The 20,308-nt window shown below is 54.7% G+C and overlaps 1 protein-coding gene across 1 annotated transcript in view; it reads right to left on the bottom strand.

The window, feature by feature from the left end:
• Positions 1-20,308, bottom strand: part of UGT8 (UDP glycosyltransferase 8) — a 48,830-nt gene that overhangs the window by 10,172 nt on the left and 18,350 nt on the right. The window contains exons 2-3 of the mRNA XM_087815900.1: positions 18,128-18,156; positions 15,529-16,352 (exon numbers count right to left, since the gene is read on the bottom strand). Of these exons, the coding sequence (XP_087672026.1) occupies positions 15,529-16,350 (822 nt within the window). The 5' untranslated portion in view covers positions 16,351-16,352; positions 18,128-18,156. The remainder of the gene's footprint in view (positions 1-15,528; positions 16,353-18,127; positions 18,157-20,308) is intronic.

The following is a 20,308-nucleotide window of genomic DNA, read 5'->3' as shown; positions in this document are numbered from 1 at the left end:
ACAGGAGCCACTGCGCACATCCGTGAACAAGCTGCCCCAGACCTCCAGTTGCACCAGCTTCTCTCCTCTACTTCTGAGCTCTCTCAGTCCCTGCCGACCAGAAGTCAGGCTCAGTCCACTCAGCACCCCAGTCCTCAACACAACTTCCTAACTTTACCCACGAGAAAGACACTGAAGTGTTCACTGGTCCAACCATCAGGCCGCCTGCCCCTCACGTCTGACCCAAACTTTGGACCATCCCATCAGCCCAGTCACCCGCCCACGCAGGCAACCAGTTCATGCTGACCCCTGGGTCACAGTGCACCCCTCCCTCTGTCCAAGGGCAGGGCCTTTGGGTCAGGCAGACACTGCATTCTCCCTCTGCCTCTGATCTGGGTGAGTTTAAGAATTTATTACTTCTCATTTTTGATAGTACTGTATCTCTCTCATCACACTGCTCACATTTAAAACTGTTATAAAATTATATGTATACGTATCTATGTCTTCCCCTTCTTCAGACTACAAATACCTGAAGATCGAAGCCCCCAAACTGCCCATAATTCGTGCCCACTCAGCAGAGTCAGTGGACACCTACAGACCTGATGCTTACAGTAGGTCTTCCCTAGGCCAACACCACCAACTATGAATGGGTTTATTCCAAAGGTGCACATGGGAGTCCTCTCTCTCAACTCCACCTGCGTTTTCACAAACTAGTGTATTCCATTGGTCCAGTAGGTGAGCTGGACCTGAGGGTGTACCTTAGAACCTCGGGCACGCTATGGATGAAGCATAAATTTAAAGGCATGTGGGAGATGCCTTGAGAACCTGGCCTGAGGCGTAACTTTGTTCCAGTGGGCACGTGGGGACGGCAAGTCCACATCCTCAATCCTGTCCAGTGGACACGTGGGGACAAGTTCATGTCCTCGACAGTCCCGGGCACTGGTGACCATGGACCTACTGCCTCTGCTCAGAAACCCACGTCTCTGTGCTCCGGCTGAATGCTGGGCTGTGCGGAGCGTACAAATTTGGGCCAGGTCTGGGCGAGGGGATATGTGAGGGCAGGGGACACATGGGGAAACCAGCCTGGACCTGCCTTCGATCTGGACACGGTCTTAGATTCCCATAAAAATCACAAGAAGAGCTGAGACACAACAGAGAGAAACGTGGCGGAAGCGAGAGGCTAAAGTCACATCTCCAAGAAGAGGACTCGGGTGTCTCAACCTGCTCACACGCTTCCCGACATATGTGGCTTATTGTACATTTGGCTCCAAGGGTCCCCCACCAGAACGAGAGGTGGAGAAAGAGGCAGACACTTCCACAGGGCCAGCGGTGAGGAGGACGTTTGCCAGCGAGGATCTCAGGGTCCCTACAGCTCTGAAAACCTGGCCCCAGAGGCCCACTGGGAGCCGGGGCCGGAGCTGAGGTCAGTGAACGAAGTCATGATGAGGCCGAGCCCAGGACCCGTCCAGGGCTTCCTGGGGTGGGTGCCAGGTTGGGAAGGTAGGCATTAGGGACGGATGTAGTGGCAGCAGGGGGTGGGGCACCTCTGGCAAAGGGGAGGGGGGCTCTGCGGCAGAGGAGAGCGCCCCTGCCCGCCAACAAAGAAAACTCCTCTGGGAAAAGGTCAATGGGCACGGTCAGGGAACAAGCAGGTTCCGGGGACCCTAACTTGCTACTGGATCCCTGTCACCTCACAGGTGATTCTGACAAACTAAGCAAACCTGAAAACAAAAGGAAAACCAACCACCCAAGGTCAAGTTCAACAGCAGGACGCAAGTCCGGCAGTGGGACTGGCGCTCGTGGCCACAGTGGACGGAGCGCTGACTGATACCTGGAGGTGTGCACAGCATTGGAGGGAGATGGACAGCCCTGCAGCGATGCACACAGGCCCCATCCGAGTGTTGGGGCCTCATAGAGCTGCTCACACCTGAGAAGGACCTGGCACCACCTGCAACAGCCTCGAGCCCCAGGTGGCCGGTGGCCAGTCATTCTGCAACCACAGGGCCCCACAGGAGCAGGTGTGAGTCACTGCTGCAGTCACGGCAGGAGCTTCAAACCTGAGCAGAGAGGACCCCGAAGCCCTGACACGTTGGGTTCACCCTGGGGCTCAGCCAGGAGACCCTAGTGCCAGTCCAGTGTGGTGAAACCCACTGGTCCCAGATGACTGTCCATACCATCTGAATCAGTGGCTTCTGACTTTTGCCCTTTGTGATATCTGTGCCTCCCAGAGCAGAGCCCTAGTCCAGGGACACACACCAGCACACCACAGGGAGTCACGCAGTCTGGAGTGCTCACCTAACCACAGTGGCCTTTAAATCCTTTCTGAACAAAACAAACAAAGGTGCATGGCCATGGGAGGGACTGCTGCCCAGCCATCCCTGTGTCCCCCAGGCTCTCAGGACAATTCCCAGCCTCCTGTGGGCAGGTCACAGCCCAAGCGAGACTCTGTCCTCCAGCCCAGCTGAGGCTAAGCATGAGAAGGTAAGGAGTCGCCTTCTGGGCCAGGACACCTGAGCAGTGAGCCCCCGTCCTGCCCCGGAGACTGGCGCTGCTGCAGGGGCTGCTGGGCCCTGGGGTCCTCAGTCACCAAACCTGCTGCCTGCCTTAGAGCCTCTTCACGGGACACAGAGACACACCTCCCAGTGTCCGGATGCACCTTTGTTTTCGGTTATTGCATTAACATGGGGTACTCAGTGACGCCCTCAGGGAAGGCAGAGAACTGAGGAGCCCCCTGAGCCTCCCTGTGCTGTGCGGAACACAGGGGGCCACACAGAGGCCACAGGGCCCAGGGGCCTCTCAGGTGAAGTGACGTCAACTGTGGGGGGGGGGCGTGAGTGGTCTGTGAGGAGTGAGAGCAGGAAGAGGGTCAGCCTGGCCGCCAGTCTTGGGTGGAGCTAGACACTGATGCAGGGACCCCGAGGATCCCAGGACAGACTCTACTGCAGCCCTCTAGGCCGCTCAGCTCTGTCCCAGGAGAAACCTTGGCACTGTCACCCAGCAGGGCTCACGACCAGATACAATGTGGAACAGAAAGGGGCAGGTGACATTCCCAGGAAGAGCCACCAGTGTCTGCTGAACCAACAGGACACACGCATCATTTCTCAGGTGCGTTGAAGGTTTCAACGGCCCATGGACAGGACCCGAGTCAGCCCTGAGGCCTCCTGAGGCTCTGCCTGCACCTCCCATGGAGACACTGATGCAGAAACCACAGGTGGGCATCACACCCCACCAGAGGCCACAGGGCACCCACCGGGTCCCTGTCCCCCGGGCTCAGCTCCATCCAGGGACAGGAAGCGTGAGGACGGCTGTGCTGTGGGCAGGACCCCACGCTGAGTGACCAGGAAGAACCCATCTGAAGGGCAAGCCCATTAACCTCACTCAGGAAAACATGACAACAGCTACTCTACAGCCTCAGGTGCCTTTTCATTAGGCTCCTGTGTCTTGTGGTCACTACCACTATTAACACCTAACCCAGGGCCACAGGATGTCCTTCCACCCCCCGCACCTCACCACTCTGCAGTGGGAGCCCCACACACTGTCCATAACCTCGTGCCACAGAAGTCACAGAGAGGAACAGAATCCTCACCCTGGGCACGCAGCAAAACCATGCCAACCAGTCAAGTAACGGGAACCAGAAAGGTTTCTGTTTTCCTTTCGAAGCCCCCAGAAGTGGCTGCCCATCCTGGAGGAAAGTAGCCCTTCAAATGGGGTTTGTTCGGAATGAAGCAGGACGCTGACCAGAGAACACACTTTGCATTTCAGCCGTCTCCACGATAATTCACAGGAGAAAAGTGGCATATTTTGCATTAAAAGGAAGTTCTCCCCTGGCTGGTGTGGTTAGAGCATCAGCCTGCACACCAGAGGGTCCCGGGTTCAATTCCCAGTCAAGGGCAGGTACCCGGGTTGCAGGTCCGATCCGGGTCCCCCGTCAGGGTGCGTGTGGGAGGCAACCAATTGATGTGCCTCTCTCACATCGATGTTTCTCTCCCTCTCTCTCCCCCTCCCTCCCTTCCACTCTCTCTGAAATCAATGGAAAAAATACCCTCATTCCTCGGGTGGGGGGGGGGATTTCTCTAAAGACAAGAGGAAAATAGTAGACAAGTAATTACACTCCATTTATTTTTCTATAATTTAACCTTTCATGGGCACTTAAAAGAAAATGGTTTTTTGAAATAAATATATTTTTGTCATATACAAGCAGAAAATCAAACAGCAAAGTTAAATCGGGTTGCTTACAAACTCAAGCCGCGAGAGAGGGAAATCAGAATGTGAAGTTTCATTTACTGAGCTGCTGAGCCCAGGGTACCAGCTGCCCTGCAGGCAACGAGGTGGTCACACAGCTGCTCCCTCGGGCGAAAACCCAGGGAAGGAATTCAGGAAGCAAAGTGCCCACAGCCCAACAGGGACTGATTTAAAAACACAGAACAGGTTTAGCCAAAGAATCTCGTAATGAAAGGCACACTGATAAATCCTAACTAAATAAACTATGACAGAACGTGCTTCCCCGCTGCGAGCAGTGGCTACGGGCAGCCGGGGGCCCGGCAGGTGATGGGCAAGGGCGCTGAACCACACGCTCCGCTCACCGCTGTCCTGTTACCTGCAAAACGCCACGTCAGGCAGAGACTCCGTCACACACGACCAACCCCAGGTCCCAAGGCCCAAACCTCAGGTACAAGCGCTGAACAAATTCCACCAAGTTAATGAAGCTAAAGAGGCCAGGGCCTCTCCTCTAGCCACCCATGCGCCTGACGATAAATCTATTAAATCCTGAGGCCACGGTGGCGACTTTCTCAAGAGGAGACGCCACTGAGCATGTGGGCAGCTCTGTTCCCTGTCCACTACTGTCACGTCCTCTTCAGTGATGTTTCTTTCCCTCCCCTCAGAATTTCTGTACACTTTGAAACTACTGAATCTTATCTTGTGACATTTCAAATTCACTTTAAAAATGATCAGTCCTGTTGTAATATCTTTCAGTGCACAGGTGGAGGGAGAAATATAATGAGCATGAATTCTTGTTTTTGTGTCAATTTGCAAACAAAGATGAGACTAATTCAGAAAATGGGGAAATTTAGATCCTATAATTCCTTCAAGTTTAATTGCATGTTTTACACTCTCAAAATCTAATGAAATCCCAAGCATGCAAGGCTGGGTCATCGTTCAAAAATAAACTAACATAATCGACCACATCACCAGGCTAACAGGAAAATCTCATGATCACATCAATAAACTCAGAAGCAGCATTTGACAATCTAGCACCGATTCACGACAAAAACTCTGTTAACTAGGAACAGAGAGGCACTTCCTGGACAAGAGAAATACCATCTAGCTGTAGGGACAGCTAACGCACCAAATGGAAAGGTAAAAAATATATGGGCTGGGAAGGAAAAATAACTATCTTTGTCCAAGATGACATGATCGTCTCTGTAGAAAGTCAAAAAGAATCTACAAAACTCTGTCTGGGAATGACGCGATCATGGCAAGGTTGCAGGATGCGAGGTTAATCCCGTTACCGGCAATGAACAGTGGAATCAAAATTAAAACGATACCGTTTAAAGTCGCGTCTCCAAACATGAAATGCTCAGGTATAAATCTAACAAAATACAAGCAAGGTCTAAATGAGGGCCACATGACACTGGACCATGAAAATAAAGAAGAAACGAGCAGCTAAAGAGAAGGCCCACGTTCGTGGACAGGAGTCCACAGTCGGGACAGCAGCTCCTCCCCTCGCCCTACACATTCAACACAACCAGAGTCACAGCCCCAGCAAGTTATGCTGTGACCCCAACAAACGGGACCTAAAGTTCCCACGGAGACAAAGCCCACAGCGACCGACACCATACGGAGGGAGAAGGGAGTGGAGGACTGACGCTGACCTGCTTCAAGGCCAGCTGTGCAGCTCCCGGATCAGGACAGGGTGGTGACTGACGGGGGAACAGGCCACAGAGCAGCGGGACAGAAGAGTCCAGAAACAGACCTCACACCCTTCAAATATGCTAAGTCAAAATGGGTCACAGACCTAAACATGAAATGAAAACTATAAAACTTCTAGAAGGGAACACAGGATACAGAGATGACTTTGGGTTTGGCGATGACTCTTTAGATACAAAACCAAAGGCACATCCCTGAAAGAAATAATAAGCTGTGCTTCATTAAAATTAAAATCTTTGCCTGGGGATGGACGCAGTCCCCCTCAGTCCTTGGGGGGGGTGTCAGGGTCACTACACCACCGGGCCAGGGCACTGAGAGTGTCTGAGCCGTGATCAGTGTTTGAGACAGAAGTGATGGACGAATGAGGGAGTGAATGGACTCTGGTCAGAGGGCCAGGGAGCCCCAAACCCCTCCTTCATCTGCACATGGTGTTCTCCCCCCGGGACCTGCTCTGGAATCCCAGACAGTGGTGGAAGACCCTTTACAGCTCAGGGACGTGTCCCCAGCGTGGACTGTACCTGCCCACAGCAGGCACGCAGCAAACACTGCTCACTCCGTGAGGGAAAACCAGCAGGCAGGTATGAGGCCGCGAACCCGAGAGAGACCTAGTCATCGCGGGCACATCACACGACAGGCAGGCCGTGGGGCAGGAAGTCCTGGGAAAGGCCCCTGCTGCCCCGATTACAGGGCGAGGACGGAGCAGAGACCCCCAGGGCTGCAGCACCACGTGCTCCGTCTACGTGAGGTTGCTCTGAGGGCCTCCCTTCCTCTGTGGGTATCACACTGTCCTTTGGCTGTTTCCCACTTGCCGACTAGGGGGCCCACTTGCTGTGTGACTCTCCCACTGGCTTGGTGGTAAGACCCCCAGCTGCTGAGAAGCCCACAGTCAGAGGGAGGCAACGTGGGAGGGGGGCCTCAAAGGACCCACGGGGAGTCAAGGGCACAAACAGGTTCTGACTCCCAGGCATTTGCTCTGGCTTCTCAAATGCCTTTTCAACCTGCCTTTAGCTCTGTTGTCGTCCAGATAAGCGAGAGGCCTGAAAGAGCCTGCTTGTCATTGGAATTCCTGGGAGAAATCTCCATTAAATGTTGTCTGAAAATGCAGCGGATCTTAGCAAATGTGTTTTTAAAATTTTAATAGCTATCGACTGTAATTGGACATACAGCTCCTCCCTCATGCTTCAAATCCTTTACTTTTCCGTAATGCTCTTCAATTCACAGACGCACAAATAGGATCTCAGCAGATCTTCAATCAACGAAAACATCCCTCTACCCTCCTCTTACGGATAAGAGTGCTGCCTGTGACAGGCACCATGCCAGGGCAGGAAGGCAGACGAGTCTCGGTGTGTCTCTGGCATCCCAGGACCCACTGTGGGGACATGGGTTTGATACTGTGAGGTGGTGGAGCGACCGATCACCGAGGCAGAAACAGCACAGACTGGGAGTGAGACTCGTTCAGTTCCAGACACTCATCACTGCATAGTGAACTCCCCCAATGCACCGTCCTGGACGAAGAAATGTCTCCAAGACAACTACACATTTTAAACATTATATTTAAATTTTGTGTGTGTGTTAATCTTCACCTAAGGATATTTTTTCCATTGATCTTTAGAAAGAGTGGGAGGGAGTTGGGGGGGGGGAGAAAGACACATCGATGTGAGAGACACGTGGATTGGTTGCCTCCTGTAGGATCCGGGACCAGGGCTGGGAATCAAACCTGCAACCCAGATACGTGCCCTTGACCCAATAACTGAATCCATGACCCTTCTGTGCACGGACCGACGCTCTAACCAACGAGCCACACCGGCCAGGGCCAATTTAAACATTTAAATGCACTGACATGTTCTCTGCACCTCTCAGCCCCTCAAGGGAGTGTGTTCTGGCCCACTCAACCTCGACGCAGCTAAGGGAGGCAAACAGACAGCGTGCGTGTCAGCCCCACGTGGGCCCGCGGCCGTTCCCTCCGCACTCAGTGACTGATGGGCTGGCGCTGGCTGTGAGCAGCTGAAAGGCCGCATCACCACCTTCCTGGAGAAGCTCGAACCTTCAGTCACACGGGTGCGTGGGCAGTGAGGACAGATGCTGGGTCACGTAGTGTGTGCCCGCGTGCCTGGAACCAGTCTGCCCTTCACTGAGCCAACTGACGGCTGGTATTGATTCTCCTGACCTGTGCCTTCCTGCCTCCGGCCTCCGGTTTCAGTATGAAATATTCACTAACCCTGGAAAGGAGATACGGGACGGGCACGTTGTCATCATCCACACAGCACTGGGGGCCCTCAGTCTGCTCTGCTCACGCCCAGGTTAGCGACAGGGGTCCCGGAGAAAGAAAGGACAGGGGTCCTGAAGGCGAGGCGGCAGATTCCCAAGAGTGGATGAGGGGCTCTGGGCTGCCAGGTCCTGAGCCCCGGGGGGGGTCAGGTTGGGGGCTGAAAGAGCAGGATGAGGGAAAGACAGAAGAAGGGGTAGTGGAGAGGCCACGTGTAAGCCTGGCGGCGGCCGAGGCTGGGTTTCCTAAAGGAGCCGCTGATAACTTACTCCTAGCAGGTTGAATGTTTTGCTAAGGACTGCCTGCTCCATATACTCCGCGCAAATGCCTCTGGCGAATGAAGATTATTTATCTGTGTTTCTCAAACAAAACGGCACTGTGTCCGCAGCACAGGCGGCTTTGTGCCGCCTGAGGCTCTAATTGGGGAGTCCGGGCACGAGGGGACACCGGGCACAGCTGGGGCCTCCAGCTGGCAGCGGCCGCAGGGCCTCAGGACTCTGAGGGAACCAGGGACGGGGCCCTGCTCAGCTGGGCGGGTAGAGTTATCAACATGAGCAGTGACTGAGCCTGTGCCGTATCTGTCACCTCTGCCGAGAGCTATTTGGACCAGAAGGGAAGCAGCCTTGGTAACTGAGTCAGGTGACCTCACACTGTCAACTATTCCAGACTATCCATCAAATCACCATAATTAAAAAGGCTTTAACTTGATTACCAAGCAGGTCTAGACAGAGGAACCAAACTGTCTGCATTACAGACTGTAGGGAGCCATATCCTCTCTGGAAAAGGGAACTTTGCCACACAGACTACACTGTTGTACATAATGAGCACGGCAATCTCGTCCCTGTGGTCTGTCCCCAAGTTTCTTCACGATAACACCTGATGCTTCTCAACAGCTAAAAAGCAAAGTGGCCCAAATTACACCTGCCCTTTTAATCATAAAGACACAGCAAATAGTCTTATTTAAAGTTTTTATGGAACAAGGTAACTTAGACTTAACTGGAATAACTGTAAGCTGCAAAAAGGAAATGAAGAGGCCAAGCACTACACTGGGGGACGTGAACAGAGGACAGGTAAGTGGCAGGTGCCTCAGATCAACCATTCTCCTCTGAGGAACCTGTACCTGTAACTGAGCCGAGTCTCGGGCAGCTAAGCTTGGCAGCAGAGTGAAAATTCCTTACTTTTTATAAACTTCTCTGTATAGTTTTCAACTAAGCATGACCTTGACCAAAACAAAACCAAATTTTCAAAGGCTTTAAGTATTTTCCTATTTTAATTTTTGCCTTTAAAGAAAACATATTTTACAATATCTATTTAAAAGTTCTATATAACAAAAAGCTCAATGAGACCATTTTTAAGGTGAGAAGAAACCAAATTATGTATATGGCTTGGTGTGTTTTATAATTCTCTTTAGGTTTCTAGTCCAAGGGGGGGAAATATCCTTCAATAAAAGTGGCAACTCAATTACATTTTCTGAAAAAAATGCTATTTCTGTATTATGCAAAATAAAACCAAATGTGTAATTTTAATCAGGCTTTTTATAAATCAAATACTATGTTAATAGCATTTCTAGTTACTGTTCACCATTTACTAGAAAGCCAAAGCTCCACTGTATAAACTGTAAAACCCTTTCCCCACCTGCCCTGGCCCACCGCCCGCAAGCCTCTGCCTCTATGAACATCACGTAGGATGCACCTGCGCAGACCCGCTTGGCTGGACGCAGCCGACATGGCTGCAGGGACTCGCATCCTCTAAGTAAAGACTGTAAAGTGTATTTAATGTACTTCTGGTGCACAAAATGCCCATTTCACATCATCCCTGAAAACCCATCCAAACCCAGCCCAATCCCTACCAGTGACCCACCCAGACTTTAGTGATAAGCAAACAGCACCAGAATCCCAAGTGACCCCCCAAGGACCTGGCTGGAGACCCCAAGAGCATCGACTCCTGGTGTCCAGCTGGCCTTTGCCCACTTCACCAGTGACTTAGGCAACCACTGTCAAAGGACAGCTTGACCTCGCTCTTTTATGGCAACAATTAAAACTGCCCAGCAACACAGGACCAAAGCACCATTCAGCAGAGATAACAACTGTGGACCATCCCCTCCTGACACCTCCTTTCTTGGATTCTGAACCCCCTTTTCCTGGCCCTGCTCCAGGTGGTAGGTCCTGACTTCTCGGCATTGAGCCCCAGTTCCTGCCCCAAACGGGGAGTCAGTGGTTCAAACTGAGCCCTCACCTGCTACACCACCTGCAAGCGGCTTCCTCCGCCCACAGCTTTAGCATAGTCTCCGGGAAGATGCCCAACTGGTCCCACCCACATGCTGCTCACGTATTCAAGGCCAGTGTGACACTGGCTCCTACGTACTCACAGGTTTCTCAGGCTAAATGTCCCCCAACTGAGCAAGCCTCTTCCCTCCAACTCCTGGTCACCCCTTGGTCTGTCCCATCAAGGAAACATCACCCCAGTCCCTTAGGAGACCTGGCCATTTCCCTGCTCTACCCACTACCTCCCAAATCTGCTGAAATCCCCCCTCCTGCCACCACCTGCCACCTCCTGAGCTTTGGCCACTGGACTCCACTGGCACCCCAACACACTAGTCTCTCTTTCCCCACAGAGCAGCCAGCTCAATCCTTTCTGAAAGCAAATCAATTATGTCTGAGGCCACAACCCCATCCTGGTGTCCAAGGCCCTCCTCCGGGGTGCCATCTCCGCTCAGCTCCCAAACCCGGGTAGGGGCCGTCCAGCCTCCTGGGCTTCTGCTCCTGGGCCCACTGAGCTCGCTGGGCCTTCACAGTGTGTCCCCCAAGCTCCCCATGGCTCCACCTCTCCTGAGGCCCTCTTTCCATGGCTAGTTCTAGACCCGCAGTGCCACTCGGCCACACGCCTATGGACCCACCCTGGGGACATCCGCTCACTCGGAAGGTAACTGGGCTTCTCCCCACAGAATGAAAACATAACATGCACTCGACCCAAGGAACCTGCATGGAACAGACCCATGAGCACATTTCTACATGAGCGAGTTCCACAGGGGGCCCCGCACGGCACCCAAGCTCAGCATGGAGGGGACCAAGCTCAGAGCGAGGGCGCAGCACCCAGAGCCCCATGTGGAGCTCCAGATGTGCAGTAAATGACACAGCGGGGCACATTCTACAACAGGGCCTGTGAGGGACCAGATCCCAGCAGAGAAATAAAAACCACCCACGAAAATAACAGAAAAAAAGAGGCACGGACTGCAAAGGACACGTCTTTTGATTAAAGGACATGTTCAGCAGGGGATGTTCCAACCAATTTGCTACTCAGCTGTAACCCGTGTGCAGCTTCCTGTCCGATGAGATAACACCACCACCACAGCTGTTTCATTAAAAGGCCCTAATTTTCTGCATGTGCTGCATCCTGAGCGAGCACCTCTGCTCCAGACCCCTCCGGCATCACGGGAAGCCCTCATCCGGGTGTCACCGAGAGGGATGGTGGAGCCCACCCTGCATCCTGGTTTACTCTTCTCACAACTGGATATGCTCACAAGCGAGTCCAAGGAACCAGCTGCTCCGCATCCCCAAGGCCGTCCTGGGAAGGACAGAATGACAGAAAGGGTCCTGACCCCACTTGGTCTCTTATCTCTACCTCTCTTATCTGTATCTGTCCCCACAACCAAACTCCCCTGAATTAAAAATGTCTCTACAGCTGGGAAGATGACACCCCTGAGCCTGCTGACCTCAGGGTGCAGGGAGGAGGACACCCCTCAGGGTGCAGCTCACAAGGGCCAGGGCACCCAGGTCACCTTCACAGATGCGGTGGTCACTGTCCCACTCCAGTGCACGAGACCGCATCAGTTCACCCAGAGGGAAGAGGCAGGGACCTTATTACCAGCAGCACAGCAGCAGCTCTAACTCACTGCAGTGACTGCGCCCGGAATGGCGCTTGGGGCTGGGATGCATCGGACACGCTGGGGACAAACAGGTAACGACTGTAATACTAACTGTGCTGCGCCAGCCAAGGGCCTAGTGTTTGGCAACGATTTTTGTTTGATGCAGTTCATTCAATATTGAACATTTACTGAGTGCCTGCTATGGTCCAGGGACTGGGGGATAAGGTGACACCCACGAGGTGCACATGAGCGAGGCTCCCATGTGGACTCCCTTTAGGCAGAGTGACTGCAGGTCAGGCTGTGAGGCTGCAAAGAGGCCAAGATCGCGGCCGACAGGGCCTGACCACCTCAGCCAGTGGGAACCCACCCAAAGAGCAGACCTGGAACCTGCTAATTTTAGGTAAATGCACGATGCTTCCCTGGTGCTGCTGTGACTCTTGTGAAGCCACTAAATGCTACAGGGACACCTATCAGATGTTAATGCTTCATTCACGTTTTTTTCTTTGTTTTGTTTCTGCTTTTAGTTAATCTTCACCTCAGGTTATTTTTTCCATTGATTTTCTTTTTTTAAAGAAAAAGTTTAAGGGAGGGAGAGAAAAAGAGAAACATGGATGTGAGAGAGACACATCGATTGGCTGCCTCCTGCACGAGCCCCAACCTGGGGCCAGGGACTGAACCCTCAACCCAGGTACAAGCCCTTGACTGGGAACTGAACCCTCAACCCCTCGGTGTGTGGGCCAAAGCTCTAACCACCGAGCACATCCACCAGGCTTTCATTCACATTTAATACTTAAGGGCCCTGAGCCAACAGGAACCTGCTCACAGGCCTCCCTGCCAAAGTGAACCTTTTTTTAACTCTGTGTCGCTGCCCTGCACTGTCCGTTCTGACAGTAACCACACCAGTATGTGGACATGGTCCAGCCACACCGTCTCCCTCAGTCCACCCCGTCAGGACACCAGGCAACCCGCGCAGACAGCTGGATGGGTAAGGCACACGGCTCACGTGCACAGGAAGCGACCCCACAATCCAGACACGGCCCCAGCTCTCGACACCAATTCAGCACTCTGACATCCAGCGTCGGGGTTCTGCCAGCGTCTGTGACCCAGCGTCCACAGCACGCATAAGGTCCTGATGCTTCACTCAACCCTCACGTAGCGTCCTCATGACCTCCGAGCGAGGTATCAGGTAAAATCAGAGGACGGCCTCACCTTTGTGTATGAACCTGTAAACGGGAGGTGCCGACACCCTGACAAGGTGTTTTGCAATCCGCACTCGCCAGGCTCTGCCCGACAATCCACAAGGCCTCCCCCGCAGGAGCCACGCAAACTGCTGACTCTCCTATGGGCCAACGCATGGACCCTCCTCATTTTGAAAAATAATTAATCAAATGAACAGGGTGAACTAGATGCTCTAGGGCTTCCCTGGGGTCAGATGTGACAGAAGCTTCTGGAACGGCTTTCAGAACGTGTCTGGGCCCTTCCTCCAGGCCGTGACATCAAACTCCACCATCCAATCACCCGGACATCTGGAGAACCAGCCTGCCCGTGTGAGACACCTGGGCAGGTAACAAAGGAGCCGCTGTCTGTGACTCTCGTGGGTGGGGATTCACTGCTGGGCCCTGCTATTCTAGTCACAGCTGTGCCTGGCAAATGTCCGGCGCTGGGGAAACTCATTCACTTCTAGAGCCTCCCAGGAGAGTCCAGCGCGTCAGACCGACCACCAGAGACTCCAGGAGAACACATGGCCCTTGGCGTCTGGACCTCCCAGACACAGCACCTCCAAGAGTGAGGGGACCGTCCCTCAGAACAGTCCCTTGCCTACCTGCGGGAGATGCAAGGGTGCCTGAGGTGGAGGGGCCTGCAGTGGGGTGCTTACTCCTGGGGTGCACAGAGCATGTCGCTGCAGGTGCCATGCTGCGGGGGACAGTGGCACACCCACGACCACTGCATAAACGGTGCATTTTCTGATGAGTCACTACAGAGAGTCCAGAGGGAGAGGAGCAAAGAAGTCCTGCACAGGGGACCACCGTCAGACCAGAAACTACAGGGGAGCAGGAACTGCCACCTTCCTCCCCCAAGGCTCGGGCCACTGAGGAGACTTCGGAGTTAAACTAGGGTGTCAGTGTGGGAGAGGACCTTGGGGCAGAGCCCAGCCTGGGCTGCAGAGGAGAGCCATCCTCCGTGCTGTGCACCTCAGCCCCAGAGCCTGGAAAACAACGGGAAACGCGATTCCAAGAGATGGCGCAGGACTGGAGGGTGGGGACAGGCCCTGTGCTGGGTAACAAGGGACACAGCTGGTGGTTAGTCCACATGCCCCCCACCTCCCAGAGCTGCTTCAGCAGCTGGTGTCAGCTGCCTTAGGGAGGGGACTGTGACAGAGAAAAGGTAAGGATTCAAGGTGAGCCTGGTGACTCCTGAGTGGCGGAGACCATGTCTACCCTGCATGTGACATCACAGAGAACCAAGCCCTGGGCATCAGGCAAAACGCCAGGCCAGTGGCTCAAAGTCTGGCTGGGCCCACGTTCCCATGTCACACACAACATGTCCAAAGCTCCCTAAACACGCTCCAATGCGTGTGTCAGAAAAACCTAAAGGAACTTTCAAACCACATCACTACCCGCGAGCGACTCTGCGCAGGTCTTCACCTGAGGCTGGGAGAGTGGGACTCCTCCCCCAGCCCCTCCAGGGGGCTGACAGAATGTGGGACAGGGCCAGGAAGGAGCGGGTCGCTGGCTGCCCTGTGTGGCCGTGGGGAAGGGGAGAAGGGGCTTCTGGAGAAAACCAAGGCACAGGCTCTGCATTCACTATAGGTACTGTGAGATGTCAACAGCAGTCCCAAGAGTGCACCTGAGGACAGGGACTCACCTGCCAGTGTGACACACACACAGCGAGGACAGAGCACAGGTCTGCAGGGGACTCGCCCATCCCAACTGGCCAAGAGGATGCGGAGTGAGGACAGGTCTCTAAAGGGCCACAACCCCGGCCTCGAAGGAAGTGCAGGGACAGCTTCCCACAGTCACCTTGTCACCCATTCAAGTCAACTTTCTAGTTGTTATGATGCCAAGAAAAGAACTCTGTTCACATGATTTCTATCCACAGCGTTTGTGGACCCTGAACACGGGGGCCTTGACTGTGATTTGGGGCAGAACAGAGGGGACTGTGCTTCATTAAAGCAAAGCCACTCCTGCTCGTTCACGGCTCACCCCACCCCCTGCTCATTCACTTCTCACCACATTCTGCTCAGACACTACAGTGAGGGCTCCCGCCCATGTCCCGACCATGTGGCAGAGTGGCCCTGGGCATCACAGACACCCTCAGAGCAGAACCGTGGTCCCAGGACCCCAACCGTCCAATCAGGGAACCCTGGTGGGCTGTTTCCTACCCGCCTGTAGCAGCATCGTGATGAAATAACCAGCCCTGTGCTCCTGAAAACCCACCCGCACTAGCGACCCTTCTGTGGACATGGTCCCCGGGCGTGCAGGGGTCTTACTTGGGGCAGCGGGCCGGCGGGCTTGGTGAGGATGCCACCCACATACACGACGTTGGGCAGTGTGGGCCGGGGGAACTCGAGCGCCAGGTCGGTGCAGAGCATCCACAGGCTGGAGCCGTGCACCAGGTCGTACATGGACCTGCCCCGCAGCAGCCCATGCTTCTGCACGACCCGCTCGTACTTGGGGAGCACCAGGAGGCTGACCCCCAGCCGGGACACCAGATACACCCCCGCGTTCTTCATCCTCTGCACCAGGCTCATGCGGTCCGTGAGCAGGGAGTTGAACTCGGGCACGTAGGCCAGAGGCGCGGGGGCGCCCACCTCAGCCGGGTACCAGAGGCCGGTGGAGAACACGGCGTACTGCACGCCCAGCAGGTGCGCGATCACGAAGCCACACATGTCGTTGGGGTCCACGAGCAGCAGGTCGAAGCGCTCGCGCCGCAGCGCCCGGATCAGCGCCCGGTTGCCCAGCATCATGTCGCAGTTCTGGGTGTAGTGGTCCAGGATGTCAAACAGCTCCACGGCCGTCAGCCGCCCCGAGAAGATGTTGCGCATCTTGGACTGCAGGAAGGCGTCGGACGCGGAGCTGTTGAAGATGCCAGGGTAGCGCCGCAGCCCGTAGTGGGGCGAGGGCGCCAGGTCGCGGCCCTCGGAGAGCAGGAACACCGTGCGGTGGCCCCTCGCGTGCAGGGCCGAGGCCAGCGTCTTGAAGATGTACATGTGGCTCTCAAACATGATGGGCGGGACCACGATGATCTTGGCGGCGTCCGTGATCCCGAGGGCGCCCCACAGGAACACGAGGCACGGCAGGCAGGACGTCATTGCTACGGTGACACAGAGCCCCACTGAGCAGCCAGGTCCTCACCGCCTCCCCTCCAACCCCGCGTCCTGCAGGATCCCGGCCTCCCCTCCAACCCCGCGCCCTACAGGATCCCGGCCTCCCCTCCAACCCCGCGCCCTGCAGGATCCCGGCCTCCCCTCCAACCCCGCGCCCTGCAGGATCCCGGCCTCCCCTCCAACCCCGCCTCCTGCAGGATCCCGGCCTCCCCTCCAACCCCGCGCCCTGCAGGATCCCGGCCTCCCCTCCAACCCCGCGCCCTGCAGGATCCCGGCCTCCCCTCCAACCCCGCGCCCTGCAGGATCCCGGCCTCCCCTCCAACCCCGCCTCCTGCAGGATCCCGGCCTCCCCTCCAACCCCGCGCCCTGCAGGATCCCGGCCTCCCCTCCAACCCCGCGCCCTGCAGGATCCCGGCCTCCCCTCCAACCCCGCGTCCTGCAGGATCCCGGCCTCCCCTCCAACCCCGCGTCCTGCAGGATCCCGGCCTCCCCTCCAACCCCGTCCTGCAGGATCCCGGCCTCCCCTCCAACCCCGTCCTGCAGGATCCCGGCCTCCCCTCCAACCCCGCCTCCTGCAGGATCCCGGCCTCCCCTCCAACCCCGTCCTGCAGGATCCCGGCCTCCCCTCCAACCCCGCGCCCTGCAGGATCCCGGCCTCCCCTCCAACCCCGCGCCCTGCAGGATCCCGGCCTCCCCTCCAACCCCGCGCCCTGCAGGATCCCGGCCTCCCCTCCAACCCCGCGCCCTGCAGGATCCCGGCCTCCCCTCCAACCCCGTCCTGCAGGATCCCGGCCTCCCCTCCAACCCCGCGCCCTGCAGGATCCCGGCCTCCCCTCCAACCCCGCGCCCTGCAGGATCCCGGCCTCCCCTCCAACCCCGCGCCCTGCAGGATCCCGGCCTCCCCTCCAACCCCGTCCTGCAGGATCCCGGCCTCCCCTCCAACCCCGTCCTGCAGGATCACCTGGGCACAGACAGCAGCTCCCAGGCATGGGATGCACAGCTGCGTCGATAAGAGAACCAGGTTCTGCAAACCTCCAGTGTGACTGAGAGGCCCCTGAGTGACAGCTGGGACACCTGGGAACAGCCGGCTCCTCCTTTCCCTGAGCACCAACGTCAGTCAGGGGAGCAGGCTGAGAGCTGTGAGATTCACCTCTGCAGCCGCACACCCAGTTATGACCAGACACACACTGACTTGCTACACAACTGTCTCAAGCTGCAGTTCTACCAGAGACATTTTCCACGGGAAAACAGCGTGCAGTGTGTGTCTGCCTTTTACCCAAACCCCCTCAGTCCCTGGCAGTCACATTTCAGGGCTCATCTGGAAGGGACACTGGACAGGGCCTGCAGGTTCACTGGTCTCTGTCAGTGCCGTGGAGGGAGGAGGGAGCGTGACTGTCCGACACACCTGCTCTGTGGCACCTACAACTCAGTGCTGGCCAACCTCCTCCTGCCCTTCACGGTGACAGACGAGGTGGGACAGTGAGTCACCCGCTGTCACCATTACAATGACCCACCCTGGGGGCCACACAGGTGCAAACTGCCCCCACCCTCCCTAACATGATGTCAGCTAATTTAATAAACTGTTAGCCTCCAAAAAGAAAAGATCTTACTTCCCAAGTAACTGGACACTTACTTCAAGGAGCAGATCAAGCAGACCCATGAGCGCGTCACCAGACCAGGGTCTGCCTCGCTCATCACCACACATCAGCACCCTCTTTGGGCAAATCCCCACCACCTAAAAATGCAATTTTAACAACTGTACCTTCTCAACATTCAAACACTGCAATCAACCTAAAAAAAAAAAAAGAAAAAAATAAATCAATAGCAGGCAAATGACAGATTAAACTGCAAACACTTCTATTCCCAGGGGTTTTTCCTCTCTCCCTCCAGGAAATGTTCAAACGATAAGAGACCGTACCATGAAGAGTAAACAGAAGTAACACATAAAAACATAAACATTAAACGTTATAAACATAAAAGCCTGTTAAACGCTGCTTGAATTAACATGAGGGCTTTGAACAAATAAATGTGGAGGGAACATTGCTTTTTTCACAATGAAGTGAGTTTATGCTGATTCCGGGGTCCGTGGCGGGAGAGATGGCGTGGCCAGTCTCGGGGACAGGGCCCAGCCTCCCAGGGGCTCTGCTGTTGCTTCTGCCCACTTCCAAGGAAGAAAACATTAGGGATCTGAAGTTGACCTGCTCTGAGTTCCCAGAATGAGATTCATGCAACAAGTTATTTCAGCAGTATGTCCGCTGCCTGTCACCACCCGCAAGTCCACACAGACGCAGGGGACGGGCCAGCGGTCAGGACGGCTCCCACGGGTGTGTCTATCGGGGCTGCGGGCACTCAGTCCAGGCAGCTACCACTCAAACTGTCACTCACTCTGTATGTCACAAACAACTGGGGAACGAAACCAAAACAACTGTGGGGAAACAAATCCTTTCTGCATTTATTTTACTCTTCCTTTTTTACTTGATATTTTATTTCAGTCATTAATACAAAGTAAAAACAAATCACACAAAATGGTCTCTTTTTCAAACTGATTTTAGAGAGAAAGGAAGATAGAAACATCAATCAGTTGCCTCTAATAGGTGCCCCGACCAGAGACAAAACCGAAACCCAGGTAGTGCCTTGACCGGAAACTGACCACCAGACCCTTCCCATGGGACAAAGCTCCGACCAGCCAAGCCCCCCGCCGGGTCAGGATGTTCTGCTTTGAATGCAGATAGACGGACGAGTCCACAGGACGTTCCGTGATGAGAAATGGTCACCTCACTGCCCCACGAGGTGGCCTCAGCAGCTGTTGAGACGCTGCCATGTGCCTGGTGTGACTGAGAAACTGAAATGTAGATTTTATTTAACTTAGCCACACGTGGCTGGTAAAAAGGTAGAAAAGTAAAAAGACAGGGCAGAGATTCCGTACAAAGATTCTAGATTCTAGATTCTAGAAGTGACTACTCAGAAACACCAATATCACGGGGGAGGAGGTCTAAACTCTCTACTGGATCCCGTGTCCTCATGAGAAAGCACGGACAGGCCACACAGCATCATTCACGGTTACTCTGCTCAAAGGCAGGACCAGTTACGAAGACGGCAGGACTTCAGCCTCAGAAACGTGTCTGTGGTGAAGACAGCAATGTACACACAAAAGATCAGAATGACAGCAAAGACACAAAATCCACGTTACATAAAGTGATCAGAATGACAGCAAAGAAAGACATTCAGCTGCCACCAAAGGAAGTCTGGGTTGTCAAATTGAGCAACTTTGTTTTCTTTTCCTACCTATATTCTTCCACAGTTCTGAAGTTTTCCACCAAAAACTACAACATCCATACCACACTCGGTGCATGCCCCAGAGCGCAGGAGCCTTCCTCTCATGCTCCCTCGGGAGTCAGTACGTTTAAAACATCATTACGTTTGTTTGCTGGGCTCCGCTGCCTGCCACTGAGGCCACCACGGCTGCTGAACACTTGCTTCCAAGGGCACCAGATGCTCCTGATGCCCTCCTCCCAGAGGACACAAATGCCCTCCTCCCAGAGCCTGTCTGGTGGGGCTTCTCTCTGGCACGGTCCTTGCTGACCCTCCTGCTCCAAACCCTGGGAGGCCGCAGCTCCACCCACAGCCGGTCTGCAGAAAACCCCAAATCCACAGACATGTATGGATTTTGTCCTGCACATCAGTCCAACCCCCTGCTTTATATCACAAATGACTTCCATGAAGAAACAGTGCCCATTTCAATAGGGGAGCCACCCCGCAGCCTAGGGACACCTTTCAATCTAAGTGTGAATTAATTTGGGCAAAACAGGAAGGACACTGGGAAACACTCTGCTTCAGTGTTGCACATCCCACACTCATCCACGTGAGTGATCCCTGAAAGGCACAGGAGGGGCTCTGAGCCCTGGAGCCCCAGGAAAAATCATATCCACCGTGGCATCCTGGC

Source organism: Miniopterus natalensis, chromosome 4 (genome assembly GCF_054644295.1).
Source record: "Miniopterus natalensis isolate mMinNat1 chromosome 4, mMinNat1.hap1, whole genome shotgun sequence".
Taxonomy (NCBI): Eukaryota; Metazoa; Chordata; class Mammalia; order Chiroptera; family Miniopteridae; genus Miniopterus; species Miniopterus natalensis.
Note: the sequence above shows the minus strand (reverse complement) of the source record. Positions and strands in the feature narration are given on the sequence as shown.